This window comes from Eschrichtius robustus, chromosome 20 (genome assembly GCF_028021215.1).
Source record: "Eschrichtius robustus isolate mEscRob2 chromosome 20, mEscRob2.pri, whole genome shotgun sequence".
NCBI lineage: Eukaryota > Metazoa > Chordata > Mammalia > Artiodactyla > Eschrichtiidae > Eschrichtius > Eschrichtius robustus.
This window is the reverse complement of record NC_090843.1, coordinates 58,134,803-58,159,896: the sequence shown is the minus strand read 5'-3', so window position 1 is coordinate 58,159,896 and position 25,094 is coordinate 58,134,803. Positions and strand designations below refer to the sequence as shown.

Genomic DNA, 25,094 nt, shown 5'->3' with positions numbered 1-25,094 from the left:
GGCTCCAGGATTAGGCACCCCCCATAACGAGGAGCAACCGAGCTCTGGACATTCCACAGGCGCCTCCGGGGAGGGGCTCCCCTCCCCATCAATCACGGTCTCGCCGCCCTCTTTCCAGTGTTCTCCCTGTTATCACCAGCACTTATCGAAAAGAGATTTTTTTTTTCTTATTTTATTTTTAATATTAATATTCTCACACAAAAATCACCGAAAATAAGGGTAGGGTTGGGAAGACCCCTCTGCCCCTGGGGCAGAAAGACAGTGCAGTGCGAGGGGGCAGGACTGTAAACCCCCCACCCCTCCGCAGCCCCAGCGTGGAGGAGAAAAAAAAAACGACAAAACGAAAATAAAGCCCCAGAGAAACTCATCCCGGGGTGTCCCTGCCCCAGTGAGGCCCTGGCCCTGGGCTGTTTCACGCTTAAAAAGAAAAGGGGGGTGGGTTGTAAGGGGAAGGTCCGTGTTTTTAAAATTGGCCGGGGCTGGGAAGGACGGGGCTCCTTTTCCTCATAGTTCTTTCTTTAAAACTTTAAAAATTTATTTTATTTATTTATTATTATTATTTTTTTTTTACAAAATACCATTTCAGTTCCCACTTCTTCCCCTACAGTACAGGAGTCGCTCACCCTCAGGCGGGGTTGGGGTCGGGTCGGGTCGGGAGTGGGGGACTGGTCCGAGAAAGTGCAGGACGTAGGGGAGGGGAGCGGGTTTGAGCACCATGAGAACCCGGCTGGAGCCGCGGGCGGGCGGGCGGGCGGGCGGACGGGCGGAGACGGACGGGCCGGGCCCGGACACACACTGGGGCGCAGGGAGAGCCCGGCGGCGGGCGGTCCCTGGAGGGGCGGGCGGGATGGCTTGGGGGTGCGGGAGGTCGGGTTTTCCCAAAAATGAATAAATAGAGGTGAGTGGGACTGTTATAAATTAAAAACCAAAAAAACAAAAACAAACAAAAAAACCAGAAAATACAAATCATAACCAAGTGAATAAACAAGAGACATGTACAGGGGTCACAGCTAGCACTGGAAGTAAAAAAGGAGGTTCTGGGGGAGGGGTAAAGCCCATACAAAGAATCTCATTAAAAACCTCGGCTGCCGTAACGTCTATGTACATACACGAGCCGCGTGCATCTGCGCCGGGCGGGCGGCTGGCAGGCGTGAGGGAACCCGTATGTGACCCCCGCCGCCGCCGGAGCCTGGTCCTTGTGTCTGTTGCTAGAAAGGCCAAAGTCGGTGAGGGGAGGCGCTGGTGGGCGAGGGGCTACCAGCCCCCTCCCCCGTCTCCCATTTTTTTTCCTTTTTTCCTCATATTTGTTTTTTAAAAAATTCTTTTTCTTAATAAATTAGGTGAGGGGAGCTGCCAATGGGGTGGAAGGGCTGGGCCCGACCCCCTTCCCGGCCAGAGGCGGGACCTAGGTCCAGCCCAGGCGTGTGCTGGTGGCCCCGCGGCGCCCTGCGGGCGGGCAGGCGGGCGGGGCGTCCGGCCTCATCGCGACGTGCTGGCCGGGGCCTGCGGGAGAGAGCGGGCGGGGCTCAGGATGCGCGGTCGCCCCCCCCCGGCCCGCCCCGGCGCCCCCCCGCGGGTCCCCGCCCCGCCGGGCCCTCACCAGCGTGAAGGCGTCGTAGGCCTGCGCCAGCTCCTCGGTGCGGTACTGCTCCAGCACCACCACGCCCTGCAGGCCTGCGCTGCGGCGCCGCGCACAGGCCTCGCAGTGCACCAGGTACGTGTTGCGGCTGCCGTTCTCACTCGTCACGAACAGGATGTTGAATACCTCCACCTGCGGCGGGGAGGAGGCGGCGGTCAAGGGGCGGGAGGGGGGAGAGAGGGGAGGAGGGGGAAGAGAGGGGGGCCGGAGGCGAGCGCCTCCCTCCGAGGAAACGCGAGAGGGAGAGAGGGCGCACTCACGTCGCACTCGTTGCAGTAGTAGGCGGGCTCGTCCTTGACCCGGCCCTGGTAGGCGATTTTCTTCCCGGCCCGCACCAGGCTCTCCCGCTGCACCTGGCAGTGCTTCATGGACTGCAGGAGGCAGAACCTGCGGGCGGGGCGGGGCGGGGCGAGGTGGTGAGGAGGGGCGGGGCCTCCCCGCTTCGGGCAAGGGTCACAGCCCCCGACACATCCCCGTCACAGTGGCGGTTTCATGTGGTTTTTGTCTACTTGGAGCACTGGAAAACAAAGCTCCTCAGGGCAGGGGCCTTGTCAGCCGCCCAGCACAGCAGCCCTGCAGGGCACGCGGTAAAAGGTGGAGAGGTGGCGGAGGAGGGGTTGGAACCAGGAAGAATAAGGTGGGCCAGGTCGGATGGAGATGGGCTCCTTCCCAAACAGGGCCCTCCCTCACTTGATCATCTTGAACAAGTCGGGGTCGCTGATTTTGACCGTGCGAGCCACGTTCCAGGACACGTGAATCATGGGCACGATGGATTTGACGTTCTTCACCTCGTTCCACTCGTATCGTTCCAGGGCCAGCTGGTACTGATAGGCTGCGGGTCAGAGAGAGTCATGACAGGATTCCCCAACAGCCCGAGACACTTGGGCCCCCCCCCTTCCCTCACAGCTGGCCTGGCGCCCTCCAAACCCGCCCCCACGACGGGGCTCACTCCCCAGGGGCCCCAGCCCCTCACCGCTGAGTGGCTCACCCCACCACCTGGCCCCGCCCCCTCACCGGTGAGGGGCCCCACGTTCCAGGCGATGTTGTTGCACCAGCCGGTGGCCTGCACCCAGTGCACGGTCCCCGCATTAATCCACACAAGGTCTCCGGGGCGCTGCACGAAGCGGTACACAGGGATGTTGGAAGCATAGAGGTCATCCAGGATTGGCCACCAGGAACCCGTCAGGTAGTCCACGCCATGCCTGGAGAGTAGCCACAAGGTCAGATGGAAATCTGGGAATCCAGGGACGGGGCGTGGGGGGTCTATCTACCCGAGGAGGTGGGCGGAGGGCGGCGCGCACCGGTCGCAGAAAGCGCTGATGGTCTCCCAGTAATGCTCGTGCACCGCGAACCACTCGCAGTCTCCTGGGCCAATGTTGATGTTGACCGAGCAGAAGTTGTTGTTCTCTTGATGGCCTGCAGGGGGCAACAGAGAACTGCACAGTTGGTCGGAGCCGGGCCTGCGCTGCGCGACAAGCCCGCCCTTGGGCGCTCATTGGCTGACGGAGGAGGGCTGGCGGCAGCCCCGCCCCCTGCGCTCCTCGCACGCGCCCCGCAGCCCCGCACTCCGCAGCCCCGTGAAGAGCGCACCTGGCGTTCGGCTGCCTGGGACCTTCATGTACAGCTGCACTGTGTTCATGCCCAGGATGGTGTGTCCCACGTGGCTCAGCATGTTGCCCGTGGAGGTTACCCGCATGAAGGCGGGCAGCTTCAGCAGCTCTTGCAGCTGGGGCTTCCACCTGCCGTGGCGAGGGGGGCAACAGAAGTGAGCAGCTACCCCGACTCTGCTGACCCATCAGCACTTCCGCCCCAGCTTGCTGGCCTCAGCCCTACTGACCGCTTGGCATCGGACAGGTCGATGTTGGTGCCAAACTTGATGATGTGATGGTTCTTCGGATCCGGTGCGCTGCTGCGGGGGCAAAGAGCACAGGTTGGTGGGGAAGCACAGGGAAAGGAAGGAGTCATGAAGGGCAGAGGCAAAGCGTCCCTACCTAGGAGGGGTTCCCGTGGTGCTGTCCGGCTCCTCGGACTCCTCGTCCTCGCTCTCCTTCTCCTCCTGCTTGGCCACAGGGGTAGGCAGGCCTGGGTCAGCCGCCTCCCAGGAGCCCTCCCGCCGCAGCCAGGGCTCCAAGTCCCCTGATTCTGCAGCCCCTGCCTCTGCCCGTGCGCGCCTCTCACCTGCAGGGACTCTTGGAAGGATGAGGCCTGGTACTGCGCGTACTTGGCAATGGTGGTGTGGGAACGGGAGCTCTCGCAGGGCCAGATCTGTCGCGTGCCTGTCAGGTCCCAGTTCTCATCTGAGGGCTGCTGCACCTGGGTGCGCACCTCCACCGTGTGCTCACCACTTGCCTCCACCAGCGTCTTGGTGGAGAAGAGGCCCAAGTCTGCAAGGGAGGGCCGAGCAGAGTGTTGGGGCAGGGGCAGAGGGCGGGGAGCGAGGCCCCAACTCACCCTCTCCCTTCTTGCTCCCCAGGACTCTGACGCAGTGGACACAGGCTTCTCAGAGTTCAGCCCAGGAAGAACAGGCGAGAACCCCAGCCCCTCATGAAGCTGGGAGGGTTGGCCCTCCCAGGGCCTGGCCTTTACCTGGATTACAACCAACGCCCTTTCTCCCACTGCTGCTCTGAGTCCCAGTCCCTCCCCCAGAGTCCTCAGGTGTCCATGAGGCCACATGTGCAAAGCATCTGGCACACAGTAGGTGCTCAATGAATAACAGTTTAAGTTATCATTGGATCCAATGAAAGATTTCATCAAGTAAAAGCCTAGACCGTGCTTCAGTAACATTGGAGGAAAGGGAGGATATGTGGGTAAGAGAAGGCTACAAGTACAGAGGAAACAAGATTAATTTTTATAACTCAGTATGGTTTCCTTTTACTTTGGAAGGTGTTTGAAATTGTGCACAATAAAAGGTTGAAAAAGAGAAAGCCCCAAACCATGAGTCTCCTTGGATTTTACACAACCTGTATTCTTCTCATCCTTAATCACCAAGAAAACCAGAAGTGACTCTAACCAGATCCCGAGATACATCCCCTTCCCACCTGCCTACTGCTGGGGACAGACAGATGGGGGAGGAAAGCCTGAGGTCAGCTGACCCATCACTCAGAGCAGTCTTCAAATATGGCTTACACGTGACTGAGGAGAGCTCACTACAGCTGTGGCCCTGGGTCTTCCAGAGCGGGGGCTCTCCGAGGGCCCCAAAGCCCCAGGTCCTCGCAGCCCTCCCCACGCCTTTCCGCCTCCACACTCACTGAGCCGCAGGGAGCCTGCCAGGCCCCGGATCACGGTGATGGGATTTCGAGGGTCTGTACAGAACTGCAGCAGCACCGGCGAGAAGGCATCACGTTTACTCTCCAGCTGCGGGACAACCAGGAGACAGGGCTGAGGTCAGAGCCCCGTCCCAGGCTCAGGGCCCCCCAACAGTCCCAACACTGTCCCGGAACCCTCAGGCAGGGGCGCTTCTGAGCACGCAGGGCACGCAGGGCACTCGTACATAGATGCTGGGTGTGGGCGGGTTCAGTTTTTCCCGGGGCAGCTTCTCCTCCGAGTTGATCTTCGGTTTCACAGACTGGGCAGCGGAAAGGTAGGACTCTCGAAACTTCCCTTTCACCTTGGCATTCCTGTAGAAGGACAGCGAGATGAGAGCAGGAATATCAGAGTGCCGGGGGAAGGGAGCTTCCCGCTGGGCCAGGCCGGCAGCCTCAGCGGTGACAGCCCTCAACTCACTTGCTGGCCCGCACGACGTCGGCAGCGCAGTGGCTGATGGTGAGGTCTGCCATCCGCAGCCTCCGCTCTTCTACCTCCGAGGCGATGAAGGTCTCCTTGTCACCACTTTCTACCTTGATGAGCCGGATCTTAAGCTCCTTGGGGGGCCCTTCACTAAGTGAGCGCAGCTTCAGCATGTCAGCCCGGCTGACACCCGGTGGCCCCGGAGCTTCCTCCCGAGCCTTCTTCCCAGGGACAGGGGCTGCCGGGGGTGTGGGCTGGACAGAGGGTGCAGGAGCTGGTGGAGGGCCCGGAGCTACGGGCGGCTTGGCCTTGGAGGCCCCGCCCAGATCCGGCCGGGCCTTCTCACGACCCTGGATCTCCTCGCTCTGCAGGTCCAGGTTCCCCAGCACTCGGCGGCTCTTTTCTTTGGGGGCCTTGGCCTTGGCCTTGGCCCTGCCCTCCCGGGGCCGCCGACCCACGCTGTCCTTACAGGCCCGCCTGTGCCGCCGGTGCTCCTTCTGGTGCTCCTTCTGCCGCCGCTTGCTGCTCCCTGGTCGTGCTGCGGCCGCCACCCCACCGCTCTCCTCCTTGGCCTGAGCTGGGGGCTGCAGTCGCTCAGTCCCACTGTCCGCTGGATCTGCCGTGTCCACTGGGTCGGCCGGGTCTGCGGTGCTCCGGCCCACCCGCTCCACAAGGGTCTCACAGGCCCGACTTATCTCTTCTAGCACCTCAGACTCAGAGCGAGCAGGGGGCAGCGGCAGGGGGTGGGGCGGGGGGGCGGGGGTCATGGGGCCCGGGGCTGGCTCTTCGCCCGCCCTGCGCTCCCGGGCCCAGGGCCCGCCTGAGGTAGAGAACTGAGATGACGAGGAAGCGGAGGGCTGCGGGGAGCCCTGGGCGCTCGGGGCTGCGGAGGTGGGCGGTGGGGCGGTAGCACCTGAAGAGGAACCGGGGGAATACTGAGTGGTGGGCAAGGGCCCAGGCCGGGTGGGAACAGCTGCTCCAGTCCCCCGGTAACAGTACTTTTGTCCTTCCAGCACGGAGGCCAAGGACTTGAGCAGGTTGGCCGGGCTGGCTGGTGGGGCTCGCGCGGTTGGCGGCGGCTGTGGCTGGGGTGGTGGCGGGAACTTGGCTAGAGGCGGCGGTGGTGGCAGGGCTGGCGGTGGCTTCTTCTCCTCTTCCTGGGTGGCCGGGGTGGTGGCGGCGGCAGCGGTGGCAGCAGTGGTGGCGGGGGCTGTGTCAGTGGGGAATGGAGGCTGCAGAGATGTAAAGGGCTCCTTCAGAGGAGGCGGGGGGGCCACGCCTGCCTCGTGTTGTTGCTGCTCCTCCTCCTTGCGAATGGATTCATCCAGCATCTTCATGATGTTGGCCAGCCCATCAGGGAGGATCTTGAATTCAGCTGGCTCCTCAAACTGGTCCTCCAGTGGGGTAGGGGGGAAATCAAAGAGTCGAGGGCCTCGGGCAGGCAGCTCCCCAACCCTGGGCGGTACAGGCTGGGGGGCTTTATTCAGGGGGCCTGGGGATGGCCCCGGCCCCCCCTCGGGGGTCTTTGGGAAGGAGACCCTGGGCCGAGGGCTCTCCGGGCGCCTGAAGCTTCCTGAGGTATTTTGGTGGCAAGAGGAGGGAGGGGCTGGAGGCAGGGCAAGAGTCAGGGGTGCAAGAGGTGGGTCTTGGGGGCTCAGTGTTGGGCTGGGGGGCCGGGGAAGGGGGTCCATACTTCTAGCCAGATAGGAGGGTGTGGGGAAGGACACAGGCCCAGTAGGGCTGCTGCTGTGGCTGCCACTGTTGCTGCTGCTGGTGGTTGGGGGAGCGGGAGGGGTGTGCGAATCCTGAGTGCCCACAGAAAAGCGGGGGGCCGGAGGCCCCAAGAAGCCCTCGCGGTGGGGGAGGGGTGGCGGGGGAGGGCGGGGGCGTCCCTCAGCCCCGAAGAAGAGCTCGTCTAAGATCTCTCCATCCTCACGGGCTGCTCGGCAGGCTGGGCCCTTCAGCCAGGCAGGGGGGGGTGGGGGGCGTAAGAGGCGGGGACAAGGCGGGGGAGGAGGTGAGGAGGGGCCGGGTGGCAGGGACAGGTGGGGAGTGGCAGCGGGAGCCGCCAGGAATGGTTTCCGACTACTGTGTGCCGAGGGCCCAAGGCGGCCTTGGTGAGAGACCTCCAGCGCGGGAGTTTGGTAATGGTCAGCGCCGGGCTGCAAGTGTAGGACGGCGGTGGTCAGAAGGCTGCTCCAGCCACCCCAGACCAGCTCCACTCATCCCCCCCGCCGCTCCGCCCGCCACCTGCAGTTGTCACTCACAAGGCCTGGGCTCGGCTCCATGCCCCGGAGACCAGGGTTGCTGCTGCTGCTACTGCTGCTGGTGGTGGTGCCGGGGAGGCCGGGGGGCCGGGAAGGGGCGTAAGGCACGCAGGCGGTGGTTGCTGCTGGTGAAACGCTGGAGTCCATCCGCGACCTCTGAACTCTGCTCTCTCTAAGGTCACTTCCGGGGGGACGGGTGGCAGGCGGGCAGCCATGGCTCTCTGCTCCTGGGGGGCGGGGGCCTGGGCCTGGGGGTGCAGCCGGGACCAGCCGGTGGCCGGGGGGGTGCACAGGGTAGGCCGGAGCTGGGTATGGATATGGGTGAGGCAGCGAGTGCCGCTGCTCCTGTGGGCGAGAAATGAGGACACTGCGTGACGAACGGAGGACACAGGGACTTGGAGGTAAGAGGTGAGGGGGCCACAGAGAGGGGCTCACCTGGCGCTCTGGGGGTGCTGAACCCTTGCGCTCGGGGCCCCACGCATCTCCATGTGGGGTACTCCACAGCCCTGGCTTGGTCAGCTGGAATGGAGGGCTGGTGGCTAGGCCAGGCGGGGGTGGGGCTGGGGGCAATGGTGGCGGAGGCAGCGGCAGCCCTGGGGGAAGGCCAGTCTGGAAGAAAACAGAGTGTGAGAGTCCCACTCCACGCCCCAGCCTGCCCACCCACTGCTGGCCCGCCCACATACAATCATACCTGCTCAGAGTTGCAGCCTCTCCTGCGTTTGCCTCCAGGGCTGAGGCCCTCCTCCCCCGAGGAGCCTGAGAGTGCTGCAGGAGGCATAGGCTGCACCACCGGGGGTTCGGCAGCTCGCTTCACTGGGGGACCCCCCCGCTTGGCCCCATAGTTCCGTTTGTGCTGAGGACGGAAAGAAGAGAGAGAATGGAACCGGTGCAGACCTGGCCCGGCCCTCCTCCCTAGCCCACCCAGTACCAGCCTCACCTCAAGGTGCAACAAGTTCCACACTTGCTCCAGGGGAGGCAGGACCTTGGGTCGGTGCTGGCAGGAGCCGGCATGAAAGTTCCAGAGCTGGGCCTGAGGAGGTGGGGGAAGAGTGCAGAGCACAGGGCAGAGGCAGACGTAAGATGAGGGCACTGAGTCAGAACGCACAATCCTAGCCCCCTGTGTCCTGCCTCATCCCACCTGCTGTAGTCGGCCGACGCGGGGCCCCAGCTCAGCCAAGCTTCCTCCGTATCGAAGGGCGCTGTGGTAGCAGCGTATAGCCTCCTCACTGTCGTGCTCTGACTCGTACAGCTGCCCAAGCTGCTCCCACAGCCCTGGCTGGGCCGGCTCCCGGAGCAATGCCTGCACACAGCCATGCAGGGATTCCAGCTTCCCATGGAGGGGTCTTGGGGTGGGTGTCCTACAGAGCAGAAGGGGTGGGGAGGTGGCAAGGCTTGGCGAACTCTTTCAAGGCCCCAGCCTTACCTCCCATCCCCAGCACCTTTCAATGCTCACTCACCCTAGAGCATAATACGGTTTGTTGGGGTGGCCAGAGCTACTGCCATGTGAAGGAGGCAGGGGAGCAGGGAGTGGGGGCTGCCCGATGCTGGCAGAGCACCTGGAGAGAGAAGGGCTCTGTTAATGTACAGCAAGATGGAAGTCTTGTCCCTACCTAGGAAGGAGGGGACTGGGGAAACAAAAGAAAGCAGCTGAGGACTGCACTGAGGCCCACGGGATGGCAGAAATGAGAGTGACACAGAGACTGAGGAGCAGAGATGGGAAGAGGAGTGCCTGGAGGCAGAGAGACAGACCAAGTTCTCACCTGCCTCCAGGCAGCCATGCGCTCCGAGGAGGAGGATGGGGCGGGCAGGAGCTCCAGGCCCCAGCACAGCTCAAGCCCCCAAGGGCAAAGGCTTCCCGTGCAGCGCGGGCCCCTGCAGGGTCCACTGCCCGATGCATCCAGCCTGAGTCAAGGAGAAGAGATTATGACCCTACTGGGGACAAAGACTGAGCTGTCAGAGTACACACAGCCGACCCGGCCCCAGTCTTCCCTTACCAGGTCAGCAGTGGCCCCAGGAGCCCTGGAGATCGGGCACGGCCCCCTGCCCCAGCTCCTTGGGGCGATGGTCCGGCTCCAGCCGCTCTGACAGGAGTGCCCACTGCCCCCAGATGGTCGCCCAGGGCCTTTCACAGCCAATTCTACGGAGAGGAGGGGGAAAGGAGTGAGGTGAGCGGGCCAGCACACAGTCGGGGCCGCAGGCTAGGCTAGGCTGGGCTGGGCTGGGCTGGCCTGGCTGTGGCGCCCACAGGTCTGTGATCTGCGCAGGGCTGGCTATCCCTGAGGAGCGGCCCACCCGGCCTAAGGAGCCGCAGGGGAGTGGGGGGAGCGGGAGGGCCAGTCGGTGCGATGGGGTGGCTGCGCTGCCAGGCTTCCAGCCGGGAGCCCCGCGGGGCCGAGGTGCAGCACTGCGGCCGCTTACCCGGCCTCCGTGGGAGCTGTCTCTCCCGGCGTCGGCGAGCTCCGGAGACCTGACCAATCACAGGACTTCCTCTCTCCCCAGAAAGCCAATCATCACCCGTGTCTCCGCCTCAGTAACAGCCTGGCCGGGACCAATAGGAGCGAGGTTAGCCCGGCCGCTGCCGGGGGAGGAGGGGCGGCGGAGCCGGTCAGACAGGCTCTGCCCGGGGTGACCCCGACGTGACCCCGCGGCTCCCACCTAGGGTCTCCATCTCCAAGCTGACACTAGGCCGGTCGAGGCAAGCGGAGCCTGAGACCCGTGCGGGTGAAGGCGGGTCGCACGCTCGGGCCGGCCTGGGGCATGGAGCTACCCGCAAGTCCCACGCGCCCACAGAGCCGCCGGTGGTCCGCGCTAGACCGCCCGAAACGCCCCCTGCCCCGCCGCCTAACACCGACGGACAGCAGACGGATGCACAACGCCGACACAGGCGGCGCTCCCCCTCCTCACTTCACCTCGCCCAGTGCCTGACCTCCCCACCCCCTAGGAACTGTTTAGGGCTGGCCACTCACGGTGACTTCTACGGCACCCAAACCTGCCCGCGCCGCGATCTGAGCGCTCCACCCCCCACGCCTGACCCCCATCCCAAGCCATGGTCAAGCCCCCAGCTTCATACCCAGTTCCTTCAGCTCCTCCACTTCCCCTGGCTCTGTAGGTCTTCAATACCAACCGACCCCCAAAACCAAAACCGTCCTCTAATCCCCCAACTTCTGAGAAGTCGCGCACAGCGGTCCCGAGTGGCCCCTCTCGCGTGGCTCCCGTATCCTCTATGCCCTTCCCCGCCGGGGCCACGCGGTTCCCCACGGCCCACGTGGCCCCCGCCCCCCAAGGGAGGGGGGATTTCGGGGGTTGCCCGTGACGTGGCTACTTGCGCAGCGGAAGCGGCGTGTGTAAGAGTACGGGGGGGGGGTCCTTCGGGAGCGAGGAAGGAGGAGGGAGGAAGGAGGAGGGCGGAGCCCGCCCGGCGGTGACATCACCCTTGTCCCACTCTCACCGCCCACTCCCTTAAAGAACCCAGAACCCGTTTCACTTCCTCCTTCACCCCCCCACCCCCGACCCCTTCCCGTCGGTGCTGGCTCGACCCACGACGGGAGCAGCGCTCCCCTTCCTGGGCACCTTCCCTTTAGCCCCAGTTCTTCCTTCTCGCCTCTCTGAGCCCAGGATCTCGGTCCCCGCGCCTCCTGCTCGCCTACCCCGCGTCCCCGCAGGTAGGAAGCCGGCTCCGCTCCCGGGATCGGTCCATTGAGAGTCTAGAGTACAAAGAGCTGCGAGAGGCGAGTGTAGAGTACAAAGCGGCGGGGGCGGGGCCAGCGCTCCAGCTGGAGCTAGCGCCGGGCAGGAAGCCGGGGGAGAACGCGCGACGAGGGGCTGGGGGCGGCTGGAAAGTTCGCCTTCGCCGAGAGAAGTCTGAGCTGTGGGGAAATTTCCACCCAGCCCACAAGGGCAGTCGGGTTTCTGGTGAAAACAGTCCTCGATCTGCAGGGCAAGGTCGTCTGTTTGCACACAAGCGCTTGGACCCTACAGGTCCCGGCGTGCCACTCCCCGGCGAGCCCTGGTAGGCGCTTGGGCTCTGCGGACCCTCTCCGCGGTTCACGCGGAGCTTCGGTCAGAACTCTCTTCTCACCATACAGCCTTTATGTCAGTTACCAAGCCCTGGGCCAAGTACAGCGCTTAACTGCGGTCAAGCATAGCCCTGGCCAGCTGCCCCCACCTAAGTCCCGGGACCCATGGACCAGACATGGGAAAACGGGGAACCCGGGGTCCAGACATCAGAGGAACAGATCCCCGATTGGGAAGTGGTGCCGAGGGCGCTGCCAGTTACCAGGAAATGCAGCTTCCCCTTCTGCGATGATGACACTTCCCCTCTACCACTTCCCCTTTCCCACGGGGAACTGACTCAGCTTTCCCTAAAACAGCGAGTCCCGTCCTCCAGCCCCTTTCCACCTCTATCCACAAACCCCTACGCCGGTACTCGGAATACAGCAGCCCTCACTTGAGAACAAAAACTTCCTGTACACTAAACACACACTCACTCTCGCCAACCACCTCGGATCCTTGTCCCCACCAGGGACCCAGGCGCCTGACTTCCCATCCGCCTCCTGTACAAAGCCCTCCCTCGGGGTCTGATTCAGGCTTGGGGTGGGGGAGCGTGAGTCACCCAGAAAACCTTTCCCTATTCCCACTGACTCAGCCCCCGCCTCCCTGAACACACACAGACACACACAGTCAGAGGCAGACACAACTCAGCCCACACACCGCTCCCCACCGGTCCCGCGGAATTTCCCCTCTCGTCTTCCCCCACGACGGCCCCTCCCCGCGCCGGGCAGCCCCGACGCCGCGGTCACACCTGTTCCCCAGGCGCCAGCAGCCGGCTCGCGGTCCACTCTCACCTCCACTCTCGCTTTGGGGCAGGAATAGCCCTCCCCGACTCCCGGCGTCCGTACTAACCCAGGGGAGGGGACAATCACCGGCAGGCACAAAGACAGACACCCAGAGACTCCTCAAAGACAGATGAGAGGTAGACGCACACGGCCAAAGAGGACGGTATACTTCTGGGGCAGGCATTCCAGCCTCTCCAGTCGGACCCACAGTCCTGGGAGTCAGCCGCTCAGAAAGGGTTAATTCTTCTCCTGCCGAGGCCACGCCCTCTCCATCCGGGCACTCCCGGCTAAGCCCAGCTCCGCCCCCTCCATCCGGGCTCTGGACTCGGGGACTTTAACCGGCCCCCTCCCCCTAGCGCTCCGAGAGGGACCCACTCTATCAAACACACCCACTTAACTCTCTCCGGGCTCCAGGCCGGAGGAGCCCCTCCGCACACCGCTCCCGCCGCGCGGGATGAGGGTCCAGACGTGAGCACGCAGATTCACGTGCCGGGCAAAGACAAGACCCCGCGGTTAGGGTATTACCGAGCAGGGAGTTAGCAGGCACGCGGCACGCGCGAGGAGGTGGGGCCGGCCCGGGAACCCCGCCGCGTCCCGCTCCCTGTCAGGCCCTGTTCTGCCTGGTGGAAGCGAGGGGTTACAGCTCGCTCCTTACCTGGGGGAGGGGGAGGCGTAGGGGAGGGCCGCCGGCTGGGGCTCCGCTCTGACTCAGCCACCCCGGGCAGGCCGCCCGCTCGGGATTCCCTTCCCCAGCCTTCCCCCGCTGCTGGCCCCTCCCCGCCCCCCACCGAGAAGTGACAGTGCCGGCCCTGGCCCGCTATGTGTCACTGCGAGCCTTGTGTCTGCCTCTGACTGGACCGCTGTGTTCACCAGTCTGTCTGACAAGGTCGGCTGTGTGTGAGTCCCGGTGTCTGTCTCCGTGTGCACCTGCATATCTGCTCATCTTGTCTCCTTCAGTGCCTGTGTCTGACGCGTTCCTGTCATTATGCCTGTCTACACGACTCCGAGGGGCTGTCTCTGTCTGTGTGTCTGCCTGGCTCCTGTCTCGGTCTTTTGTCTGGGACTGCCTCTGCATCACTTGCCGTGATCACGTGTGTCTCTCTGCACATGCCCTTCTGTGTTTGCCTTCATGTTCCTGAACAGAGTCAGGGAAACACTGGAGCAGGCTGACCCGGCAGACTCCTCGCCCCACTCCCCTGAATCCTGACGTCTTGCTGGATCAGTGATCCTTCTGTTTGAGTCAAGCATTTGGAGGTCTGGGTGCCTTCATTTAAGTTCTGTCCTATTCCTCAACATCCTCACTTATCCTCACATCTCCCTGTGGCTCCCATTGTGATGGTAATTGCTAGCATTTAGTGAATACTTATTACATGCCAGGTACTGTGTTAAGCACTTTATATACATTTAAAAAAACTCCTCTCCAGAACCTGACGTAGTACTACCCCATTTTACAGATGAGGAAATTGAGGCTCAGAGAGGTTATATAACTCTGTCAAGGTCATTCCACAAGAGAGAGTAAGAGCTAGGCTTCTTTCCAGAGCCTTATTCTTACCACTCTTCTATAATGCCTCTGTACTATTTTCTGTTGGTTTTATCCTCACAGGACATTTCCTAGGTCAGCCTGCCCCTCAGCTCTACCCCACGGTACCATCCCAAATGTCTCATGTCTTTAGAGAAGGTGTAGGTAGGAGGCTGTGCAGCATTTCTCAGAAGCCATTGGTTTCTTGGCCATGAAGCTCATTCAGTTAACACATTCATTCAACGGAATTCCACTGAGGCACCCCAATGTGCAAACCTTCTCGCCAAATAGAGATACACAGAAGAAAACAGTCCCACTCAAAACTTAGAAGTGGAGAAGAGCAACACACACTCAGAGAACTTAAGTCTCTGGCTTAGGTACCATCTTTTCTCCTACAGAAGAATGGGGGATGGGATGGAGCAGGGCCTTAGGCAGAGAAGTGGCAGAAGGAGAGAGGAAAGCACAAGAGGAGTAAGATTTAGGATGTATGGGGCAAATGCTGTGGTGCAGTAGGGAGAGAAAGGAACCGAAGGGATCTGGAAGGAAGGGTGGGAATGCCAAGACTGCCATGGCAACGGCAGGTTTTTGTGACAATGGCCTCCAGTATCTCTCCAAATCAGTTCCCAATCACCCTCCATAAGCCAGGCTGTTCAACTATTATAGGGGCAAAGCCCTCCTCATTCCAAAAAAAAAAAAAAATCCCTCCAGGTATCTTATCTCTACTTTCTGGCCTGCAAACCCCAGGTTAATTCAATTCAGTAAGTAACTGAGTTGTAGCACTGGGGGGGAGGGGGAAGAGGGGGTGATTTTTTGGTGGTAGTTGAGAGGCTGGTGAAGTACAGGGATGAACCATTCATAGGCAACAGAGGGGAGCTCCATAAATGAGGAAGACTGAACCACTCAATCACCTCATGGTGGGGGGGATGCTCAAGAGTTGGACTGGACCATTCTGAGGAGTGGGCATGATCTAGATCATATCAATCCTTCTTGCATATGGTGCAGAGCTGGACTGTTGCGGGGAGGCGCTGCATTGCTCAGGGGCAGGACTTACCAGATGGGAGTTTGGTGTGCCCTGTCTCATTGGAACCAGTGCCCCAGCAGTAGGGTGCAGCAGACCACAGTGGGTGGGGTGGGTGGTACTACGGGGCTGGCATGGTGCCTGGGGGAACCTAAAAGAAAAAAGCCAGTTAGAGGTGGGATCTCCCAAGCTGGAGAATTTTCCTATGCCCCCTGTCCCCTTATTGAGGAGAAACCTGGCTCTGGTGGTCAGATGGGATGAGAGAATCTGTTTCCATGGCAACCAGAAAAAGCCAACCCAAGATTGGTCCTCCAGCCTTCCCCTTTAGGAAGCAGCCTGGACCAGGGAGTGAGGGGAGCATGCTACAGCATCTGCGTTAAGTCCACAGTGGACACCCAACCCATGATCCCTCTTCTGACTGGACCCTCCTGCTGAGAGTCCTTGGCCCCAGAGTAGCCCTAACTGCCTCTGACATCTGCACCCAGGTCAGCTTCAGTCCTGGCCTCAGGCTCACAGAAACTCTTCCTTCAGTTCTGCCTCCTCCCTAACCTTATCAAGACACCAGACAACCCCACCTTCTGGACTCTGCTCCCTCTCCTTCCCCCAGGCTGGTGCAGGCAGGTCTTGGTGAGCAGCACAGGTGGCCAGACTAGATGAACGGGCCCAGCAGGGAAGAGCCTTCCTCCTCAGCAAGGACTGTGACTCTGGGCCTGGGTCTGGAAGCGGCCTCTGCTGCAAGCCTCCCTTCCATCTACCCATCAAGGCCATATCCTGTTTCCCCATCACCTCCTTCCTCTATGTGGCCCAATTAGGTGATAGAGGCCCACTCCCTCCCCTCCTAACTTTCAGAGACAAGAAGTTACATGTCTAGGTCCAGGGCCAAGAATCTGGTGTCCATCCAGGGGTCAGACCTAAGTCTGCCTCACCTCAAACTCACTCCTCAGGGACCTATGTTTTCTGCCCTCTTAGCCATAGTTCTCTGCCCTTAAGCACCCAGACACTTGGGCTCCCAGTCTAGCCTCTCCATTCCCTGTCCTTCCAGCCCCCATCCTCCCCCCTGCCCCAGAGGCTCAGGCCTCCAGCCCCCAGCATCCATGATGCAATGTGCTGCAAGCTGCCTCAGCTGCTGATGACACTGCCCCCAGGGGAGGTGCTATTTCTGACCCATGCAAGGCCCCTCACCTGGCCAGGGTAGTGGTCAGCTGCAGGCTAGGGAGGCCAGGCAGGCAAGGTCCTTCTGCTGGAGAAGGGAGCTTGAGGCTGGAACCCTCCAGGACAGGGACACTCAGAATGTGAGACCAGAGAGTGAGTGAGTAAGAGAGAGAGAGAGAGAGAGGGAGAAAAAAGAGAGAGAGAGAGAGAGAGAGTGTGTGAGTGTGTGTGTGTGTGTGTGTGTTAGTCTGTAGCATTTGTATTTGTGGTTGTGTTGGGGAAGAAGGGGATGCTGGGGAGGGGCCTTAGGACAGACCAAGAGGAGGAGTGAGGGGCAGCCAAGGGGGTCAGCCAAGGGGGTCAGCGGGGTGCGTATGGGGTGTCTGGACACCAGAGTGGGGGAGGGGCCAACAGCCATTTAAAGGGCCAGCCCCAGAGCTTTAATCCCTCACCAGCCCTGGCCCCAAGCCGGAGGCTGTAATTCATCTGTCCAACAGCTGGGGTGGGTGTGTGTGGTGGGGGGGGCATGTGGACGGGAAGGGGGAGCTGGGGGAGGGGCTGGGGCTTTCTTGTGCACAGAGCCAAACAACAAAAGGGGAAGCTGAAGGGCCAGCTCCAGTGTGCCCAGGGCAGGCTGCTGACCTGCAGACCTGCCGGTGGCCCCCACCTGATGGCCGACAGACTCCGTAGTTTAGACTCAAGGATTCTTGGCCAAGGAGTCCATGAACCCAAAGGTGGGGCCCCGGAGAAGGCCCAGGTTGAGTGCCCCCCAGGCAAGCTGTCACCCCTCCGTGCAGGTCCCATCCGCAGCACTGTCCCAGACCTGGCAGGCCCCGAAACAGATTCAGCCTCAAATGCCCTGCTCGCCAGCCAAGCCTCCCCAGACAAGGCCTGCCGGCTCCCCCCTCCCGCTGGCGCAGGGTGGCAGCGGCCACACCGAGGCTGTCCCTTTAAATCATTACCACCCCTGATTGTGTGGACGAACAGAGGGCCCTGCCCCCCAGGCAGAGGCTTGCCACCTCCCCCCCACGAGTCCCCAGAAATGTGAGGGCCATTTAAAGGGACAACAGAGAGGCAGCCGGGTCTCTAACCGTCCCCGCCCCCACCCCAAACACACTCACAGACCCTTTCGTCCGCGACACATAGCCCCTTGCCCCTCCAGAGGGCCCCCCAAATTCCGGTTCTCTCCCCACCCCTAGAGACTGCTAGAAGGAGAAAGGGGCCAGAGTTGGGGGGCGGGGAACTAGGGAAACGAGAAAAGGACAGGGACTCCCTCCTTCCTCAGAGCCCCAGGGGACAGGTCGGAAGGAAAGCAAAGCCTGGAGAAGCAGCGAGACAGAGCCCCGAAAGGTGCCGCGGGCTGACCTGGGGCGCACAGGCTGTCGGTCGAGGGGAAGGGAGTTGGGCTGCACGAGACAGCGGCGCGGCCAGCGGGCGACTAGCCCAAGTGGGGAGATGGAACAAGGAGGGTAGGGGGCAAAGAGGCAAGGCCGGGGGAAACGGGGAGACGGAACCGGGGAAAGGGGTCATCTGGGAGGGTGTGGAGGAAAACCCGAGAGGGGAGGGCGAGCCAGGCCGGGGTTACCTGCTGGGTGTCTGTCCCCCGGCGGTGCCCCCGGAGTCCGGGTAGGGAGGGGGGGGAGCAGCGGGGGGGGGGGGGAGTGGGGGCTGGGGGGGGCGGGGGAGACGGTCCCTCCTCTGCCTCCTGGGCCTGCCCCGGCGCTTGCAGCCTCTGCCTCCCTCCCTCCTCCTCCCCGTCCCTGAGTCCCGGAGTCAAACAAAGAACTGTAGCAGGCTCTCCCCAACCCCCTCCCTCCCTCCTCCTCCTCCTCCTCCTCCTCCTCCTCCTCCTCCTCCACCTCCTCCTCCCCTCCCTCCCTCCCCACCAGCAGGCTCCCTCCTCCTCCCTTCCGGTCTCTTCCTTTAACTACCCGCCCCCCCCAGCCCCCAGCACTAGTCTCTCTACCCACCCACCCGAACCTTTTACACACCCCTCAGCCAGCCCTGTCCCCGCAAAGGAAACTGTGGAGTCCCTCTGTAAAACTGAAAGGCTCCAAAGAGCATGGGAGGGGACTGGGGTCTTGCTCAAAAATCAAGAACCACAATACAATTATTTTATTTTCACAGCCAGAGGAATAGTCTTAGCTGTTTCTTCTGCAAGAAGGGGGAAAAAATAATCGCAAAGAAAGCAATACAAATCTGACTAAAGCCCTCATCAAATAAAGTGCACAATGCAGTGGAAGCTAATCCCCAGCCCCCCCACCCCACCCCCCGACCTACCAAATTAGCACAAACTCTCCACTCCTCCCTGGAGAACTCCTAAGGAATTGGCCAGTTTGAAGCAGGCCTACCAACCATAATAATAAAAATAATAACAGCATTTAACAATAATAAGCATTTCATAACAAGCGTTCATTCAGTGTTCATTCTGTGCCAGGCACTGTGCTAAGTGCTTTGCATAAATTATCTCATTTTTTTCCCTATCAACTGCCTAGAAGGTAGGTATTAATATTTCAATTTTCCAGATTAAGAATATGAGGCACGGGGAGGTTGTGACCTTTCCAAGTCTCTACAGCCACTAAGTGGCAGAGCTGGGAATGGAATCCAGGTCTGATCTGACAGCCCAAGCCCTAAGGTACATAAAAAGAGAAACCAATTTTTTCCAATACCATAACCAACCCCAGGACTTAATAGAGAAGGGCAGCCATAGCTATCAACTGAGTCCCCTTCCTTCAAGAGACAGAGATCCACCCACCTACACAGAATAAAGGCCCTGACTTTTCGGTCTAACACAGTTTCTTGACCCTTTTCCTCACTGTTGGGGCTGGGGGTAGGGTGCCATTGATTAAGGTCAGGGCTGAGCTGGTATCCAGCAGTATACCACACAGCTCTTCTCCTGGGAGGTAGCTATCCGGCAACCACTCCCACTTCAACTCAATACGGGGGCGGGGGCGGGGGCAATGAGACACTTGGCAATGCAGCAGGTGGGAAAGTAAAAAGACTGCTGGGAGACTCTTTCCAGGAGGGACGGGGGGCTTGCAGGAAAAGCTCTTCCGTGCCAGTCTAGGGAAAAGTGACCCAGGCTTCGCTTCGCCCAGCAAAGGGGCAAAGTCCACCACACCACACCCGTGCCCCTCCCCCTCACAAGACTCCAGGCCAGGGTTTCCCACCTGCAGGACGCTAAGGCCAAGGGAAGGGAGAGGGAAAAAAGATGGCACGGGGTTGTAACTGGACTCGGGGCGGGGGCTGTGGTGGGGGGAGGGGGCCGGAATGGAAAGGGCACGTGCACTGGTGACATCATCCCAGGCCACCTTTAACACAGACCTTTGACCCCGAGGGGCGGAGAGGAGCCTCAGGCTAAGCTTCCTGGGAAATAGCCTTAGGAATTCTGGGAACCCAAAAAGGAGAGGAAGGAAGGAAGCCAGGCGTCCCGCCCTTATCTTCTGCCCCCAACGCGGCTCCAATCCCATGAACTCGAGCCTCTCGGCTCCTCCTCTCCGCCTCCAGCCCTGACCTCCCAACCCACATTTCTGACGGAGTCCCGACACGCCTCTCAGAGATACTGTGCCTTCTCTCTCCTGGGCGAGATCTCGGGTGGGGGGCGGGAGGCGGGGCGCGGGGGCACCAGGTCCCGCGGGGCTCCGTCTCCCATCAGCGGGATCCCCCGTGCCCCAGCCGGCCGCCAGCCGGAATCTGTCTGGGTCCCAACTCTCCTGCCCCTCCCCGCGCTGTTCCAGGGCGGAGTCTGTGGAGTTGAAATCAGGACACGGCAAGAGGAAGAGTTATATAACTGGGAGAAGCCGAGAAGGACGAGTGAAGACCGGGAGAGGCAGCCCGAAAGGAGCCGAGGGAGGTGCAAAGAGCACCAGGGCGAGGGGGGAAGAAACGTTAGGGATGAGAAAGATTTTGGTGCACATCAAAGGGGAGGAATTCACGCGAAGACGGGTTGTGATGGTCCGGGAAGAGTCACCTGGCCCGTCCGGGGCTTCCCTGCAGCGCCCTCCCCAGCCACCAACAGCAGCTGAGCCCGAGCGAGTGAAGCCTCGGGAAGGGGTGCTGATACCCGTTCCGTTCGTCTTGGAGAGGCAACCTTAGCCAGAGCCCGGGAAGGCAGCGGCGGAGCATATGGGGCCGGAAACCACAGCTCCGCCCAGCCCACCTGGGAGAGTGGGGCGCCAGCTGGGGGTTGGTGGGGAACAGGTAGCTGGCTCCTCCCACGCCAGGCTGGGCAGTAACGGCTTGAGACCCAGAGAAAGGCTAGCGGACCCAGACGTCTGGGTCCCCCCGGGTCTGAGGAGTGAGTGCAGCCCGGTACTAGTTTGCGAACAGAGTCTCTAGATGGGGGTAACTGGGGGAAGCGGCGAGCGCTGACTCGCCGCGCAGGCGCGGGGGGCGGGGGGTTACTCGGGCTCCTGCGGCGCGGGGAGGGGGAGTGGGCGCGAGCGTGTGGGAGTGCACGTGCGGGTCCCGGGCAGCTACCCCCTCCCAGCCTCCACCTCTTCCCCTCCCCTTTCCCTCTTCCTGTCGCTCTACGATGCCTCCTCCACATTGGCTGCCAAGGCCCTGATGTCAGAGGCAGCCGCTGGAGCGGATTGGGCGGACGCGAGAGTTAGGGAATCCGGCTCCTGAGTCTAGCTCTCCAGTTACTCTGGCAACAGGGCAAGCAACCCCCGGGAGGGAAGGAGAGCTGAGCTCAGCGCCGCGCCTGGGTCCCGCCTCCCTCCGGACCAACGCCGAGTCCGTTTCTGTGGCAGCGCAGCTCGCTCGCTGCTCCCCTGCTTCCTCCTAGGGATCTCCCTGTCTCGAGAACCAGGCGACCTGCCCTCGACCTTCGCCGCAGTCTCCCAGCCCCCCACTCTGCCAACTCCCATCCTAAATCAGCCACAAGCCGCGGCAGACAGGAAGCAAGTCTGCGTTGCTTAGCAACCTGCCCGCGTGCCCCCTCCCCACTATTTACCCCAGCTCCGGGAGGCGGAGTCCCTACCCCCTCCCCCGCCCATGCCCTTTGCCCTCCCGACCACAATTTCCTGTGAGGGGGACCGAGATGACAGGAAGTCAAACAAGCACCTCAGCCCACCTTTCCCTCTGGCCGGGGCGGGGGGCTTCGGCTGCTTTCACGGCCGCATCCCCCACCCCAAGCCCCTGAGTCGCGCTGTGCGTCTCGCTCTCGCCATCTCGCGGCTACGTCGCGAAGGTTCAGCGGAGAAGGGCCCGAGAAGGGCGAGAAGCTAGGCACGGGAGGTGTCAGAGTGGGGGCAGGACCGGGGATGAGGAGACTATCGGGGTGAGGCCGAGTGCAGGGAGGTGACGTGCGGTGGACGGGGTGGGGGCGAAGGCTACCGCTGGGAAGCTGTCGGGGCTCCCAGTGTGAGGGTCAGAGCTGAGGCTACATACCTCACCCGTGGGAAGAACCAGAGGGAGACTTGGCGCGGCCCGGGACCTTAGACACATCCCTGACTACACCCGCCCTCAAGAGGCCATCGCACTGACCTAACTGCAAACCCTGATCTTTGGTCCTGCCCTTCAGTTAGGGACCGCCGCGCCCCGCCCCCGCCCTAGGGTCGGGAAGGGGAATCCCAGCCCAAGAGGAACAGGGAGTCAGTCCTTTCAGGCCCCTGTCGACATCCGGAACCCAGGACATCTGCCGCCCAGCTCTTCCCTCACTCCCGCCCTGCTCTTTTCTAGGGGACCCAGATGTCCTACGCCCAGTCTTCTTCCCAGTGCCTTCCTTTCCAGAGACCCGAACGTCCATCCCCAGCTCTACCCTTCTTGCGACTCAGGAGTCCCGCCCCACTGCGCGGAGATGGTTTCCCTTTCCAGACGCCTTCGCGGCTCCCCGTTACCTGGTTCTGGGGTGTCCCAGGTGTTCAGGTTCCCCAAGGTCACCCAGGGGGTCGAGCGGCCCCCCCCTCTCCCAGGCCGGGGCTGGGGGGGCCGCTCCGCCCCGTGGCGCAGTTGGATTTTCCAACACAAACACCGCCCCCCTACCCCCCCGCGCCCCAGCCCCGCCCCCTTCTCATGGTCCCGCCCCTCCCCGCGCCTAAGTCCCTCTCTCAGGCTCCGCCCCGCTTTCTGCCGGTCCCGCTCGCCTCAGCACAGGTGCCGAATAGGATGCCGAATGCGGGGTACAGGGTTCAGGATGCAAGGTACGGGGGTCCAGCACAGATCCCTGCCTGACAAACCCCTATTCCGTTTGCATCACGCGCCCTTCCAAAGTAAGCCCCGCCCCACTCGCTCAAGTCCTGCCCAGAGATTTAGCCACATCTTCTTTAGGCCCCACGGCCCTGCCCATTCGTTCAAGGCCACGCCTCCCCTCCCTCTCAAGACCTCCCACTTCCCTTGCTCCTTTCCCGGTCCAGTAGCTACTCATAGGAGCTCTCATCCTCCATAAGGCCTGGGCTTCCTCTTTCCCCAAACCCCCAGCATCCCATTGAGAGACTTAAGGCTTGTGGTTGTGGGTGTTTTAATGCACTGAGCTCCAATACAATTCTCCCACCTTTATGGCTAGCACAACCGGGTACTACCAGGGCCCCCTCAGACGACAAATTCAACCAAGGTCAAGGCCAGAGTGAGGTCCAGCGTCTGTCCGAGGTGCATTATCAGCCTTGGCTTTTAGAGTCCTCGACCCTCCCTCAAGCGGTGAAGAAGGGGAGGTCCTCTCAGTTATCCAGGCTCATGAGTAGAGCAGTGCCCCTCTTGATCCAATGATCAGATGTCATGGTCCCAGAGCGGAGGTCGATGCCAATGACAAAGGATGCGCGGTCTGAGCTGCCTGCCCGGTTGGGATAGTAATAGCAAGGACAGGAGTACATGCCTTCGGGGAAGGAGAGGAGAAAGAGTCAGACCCTGAAGCCTCTGGCAGAGCAGGGCAGGAGCAAGTGTGGGGGAGGGGTGGAGCAGAGACTGGGTTAGGATCCAAACTAGGGATGGAGCAGGCAAGCTTGAGGGAACTGTCCCACCCTTGGCACTCTTCTTGCGGCTCTCTGTAGGCCGGAAGTGGATCGTGGGCATGAGGCAGACAAGCTGCATGGGCTCTGCCTCCACCAAGCAGGAGTTCTTCCGGTCCCAGCCAGCACCCTCCAGGTATAGGCCCCGAACCCAGACACCATCCTGGGGAGACATGGGGGCAGGTTGGGGGGAAATCTAGACCCTCAGTTGCCAGCACCCCTGTCCTGCCACCTCTCCTCCCCTCTCAACCAACTGTTTCCCACCTTTGCTCCCAGCACCCTCCTCCTCCACCAGAACCCCCTCTGCTCGGAACCCGGAGCACATCTGGCTCCCACCTTGGGTGGATACACTAGGTTGCTGTCGTCCACAGTGGAAACAATAAACTCCCAAGAGAGGCTGTCCACTGAAATCTGGGGATTGAAGGTGAGAATAAGGGAGGACCCCCAAAGAGGAGAGCAGATACATATCCTCAGCAACCGTCCCCATCACACTTTCCACGTTGCTCACATTGTTTTGGCGAGCTGAAGACTGCAGGACAGCAGTGAGGAAGCCAGTGGGAAAGGTGAAGCCAGACAGCCAGAAGATCACAGGAGGCCGTGCGCGGCTGGCCCACAGCTCAAACTGTTCCACCCGCATGGCCAAGTCCCGGGTCCATGAAGCCAATGGCTTTTGTGAGGGATATGCCTGGAGGAGGAGAAGGCAGTGTGTGTTTATTCATTCACTTATTCATGCATTCAAATCCTTGTTTCAACACTTGGAGCAGCTATAAGAAGAATATATGCTGTCAGCCCCCGTTCCCCAATCATAGTTCGGCACAGCTCTCCAAAAGCCAACTCCCAGGAAAGAAGCATAAAATGACAACTATTAACAATAGCACCAGTAATATTAACCAGTTACCATTAATGAAGCACCTTCTAGCATTGTGCACAGTACTGGGAATCCTTGAAACATCCTTGGAGAGGCTAGGAACTTACCCTGAGTAAGCTTCTAACTAAATAACTTTTCAAAGTCAGTCAGTAAAGGGCAGAGTCAGATTTCAACCTTGAACTTGTCTGGCCCCAAAGCCCAGGCTCACTGCTTTTTGCTATATGCTTCCTTAAAACCAGGAGGTCACCGGCCCAGGGGTGAAAGGAGAGTTCATTGTTGGATTAGGATCAACAGTAATGTAATCTTGCCTTTCCCCAGAGCGGAGGGACATGGGCATCAAAGATGCAATTGAAAATCTCTTCCAGGCTTGTAGACATGACGATGAGGCCCTGGATGCCTTTTTCTAGGTCTGTCAGTGAGAACCTGAACAGGGTAAGGTGGAGGGTTAGGGGTGGGATGGGCCTGGGAGAGCCATCACAGGCAGGGAGTGAAGGCCTTTCCTCGTGCTCCCTCACCACGTTCCACAGAACCGCCCTCCATCTTACAGGATGGTCTCCATAAGCTTGTTGTATCTCTGAATCTCCTGAAGAAGCACCACATTGAGTGGGGAGGGGTCCATAGCCAGCAGTTTTCGGGTCCCTTCATAGTCGATCATTTCAGGGATCTTCTGTTTCACATCAGCAGCCAACTCAAGGACCTGCCGAGGCAGGAGCTCTGAGCTCTGAGTGCAGACCCCTCTTCCTCATTGCTTTCCCTCCCCCAGGTGTCTGTCTGTCCTTACCTTCTCTTCCCGGCTCTGGTCTCCGGCCCTGGTGGGTGTAATCTGGGGTTGCAGGGAAAGCAGAGTCTCAAAGAGAGTTCGTGCCTCAGTGATCTGGGAGGCCACATCTGCATTAGGGTGCTGGCCAAAGGTCTCGGGGGGGTCCATGCCGGGCAACATGCTAATGTACTCCTTGTATGAGGCCAGGCTCCCATCCTTGGGGATGAAATAGGTCTCCAATACTGACAACCTGGGGAGCCACCGCATAATTATCCCTGTGTCGTGGGGACTCTGGGGCTCCCATGCCAGGCCAAGACCCCATTCCTCCAACTCCTGGCTCTTGCTCCACCCCCCGCCCCACAG

General features: G+C 61.0%; 2 protein-coding genes across 17 annotated transcripts in view; both read right to left on the bottom strand.

Annotated features, from left to right (window-relative positions):
* Positions 1–27: 27 nt before the first annotated feature.
* Positions 28–22,111, bottom strand: KDM6B (lysine demethylase 6B). Of its 16 annotated transcripts, none has more exons than XM_068529892.1 (25): positions 17,742–17,916; positions 16,187–16,979; positions 15,038–15,155; positions 10,051–10,170; positions 9,627–9,769; positions 9,393–9,534; positions 9,090–9,188; positions 8,771–8,990; positions 8,570–8,662; positions 8,324–8,485; positions 8,068–8,241; positions 7,633–7,977; positions 5,363–7,527; positions 5,130–5,256; positions 4,888–4,993; positions 3,818–4,023; positions 3,631–3,695; positions 3,477–3,548; positions 3,230–3,378; positions 2,941–3,055; positions 2,654–2,841; positions 2,330–2,471; positions 1,900–2,026; positions 1,601–1,771; positions 28–1,503 (listed from the first exon to the last, which is right to left on the bottom strand). In XM_068529892.1, exons 6-25 carry the CDS (start codon positions 9,527–9,529, stop codon positions 1,480–1,482), a joined length of 4,887 nt encoding a protein of 1,628 aa, XP_068385993.1. In that variant the 5' UTR covers positions 9,530–9,534; positions 9,627–9,769; positions 10,051–10,170; positions 15,038–15,155; positions 16,187–16,979; positions 17,742–17,916; the 3' UTR covers positions 28–1,479. The 16 variants fall into 16 exon arrangements, with proteins under 16 accessions (XP_068385993.1, XP_068385994.1, XP_068385996.1 ...); XM_068529893.1 differs by having other exon boundaries at positions 16,187–16,288; XM_068529895.1 differs by lacking the exons at positions 16,187–16,979; positions 17,742–17,916 and adding an exon at positions 22,000–22,111.
* Positions 22,112–22,815: 704 nt separating this feature from the next.
* DNAH2 (dynein axonemal heavy chain 2) overlaps positions 22,816–25,094 on the bottom strand; it is a 94,147-nt gene continuing 91,868 nt past the window's right edge. Inside the window, exons 79-85 of the mRNA XM_068529806.1 lie at positions 24,753–24,981; positions 24,517–24,668; positions 24,280–24,394; positions 23,612–23,788; positions 23,440–23,514; positions 23,116–23,266; positions 22,816–22,970 (exon numbers count right to left, since the gene is read on the bottom strand). Of these exons, the coding sequence (XP_068385907.1) occupies positions 22,816–22,970; positions 23,116–23,266; positions 23,440–23,514; positions 23,612–23,788; positions 24,280–24,394; positions 24,517–24,668; positions 24,753–24,981 (1,054 nt within the window). The remainder of the gene's footprint in view (positions 22,971–23,115; positions 23,267–23,439; positions 23,515–23,611; positions 23,789–24,279; positions 24,395–24,516; positions 24,669–24,752; positions 24,982–25,094) is intronic.

Coding starts and splice junctions, on each gene's coding strand:
- KDM6B (XM_068529895.1), bottom strand. CDS start 9,529: ATGCATCGGGCAGTGGACCCTGCAGGGGCCCGCGCTGCACGGGAAGCC. Junction 9,189..9,392: donor GCATGGCTGCCTGGAGGCAG/GTGAGAACTTGG, acceptor TTCTCTCTCCAG/GTGCTCTGCCAGCATCGGGC. Junction 7,978..8,067: donor CAGCACCCCCAGAGCGCCAG/GTGAGCCCCTCT, acceptor TCTCGCCCACAG/GAGCAGCGGCACTCGCTGCC.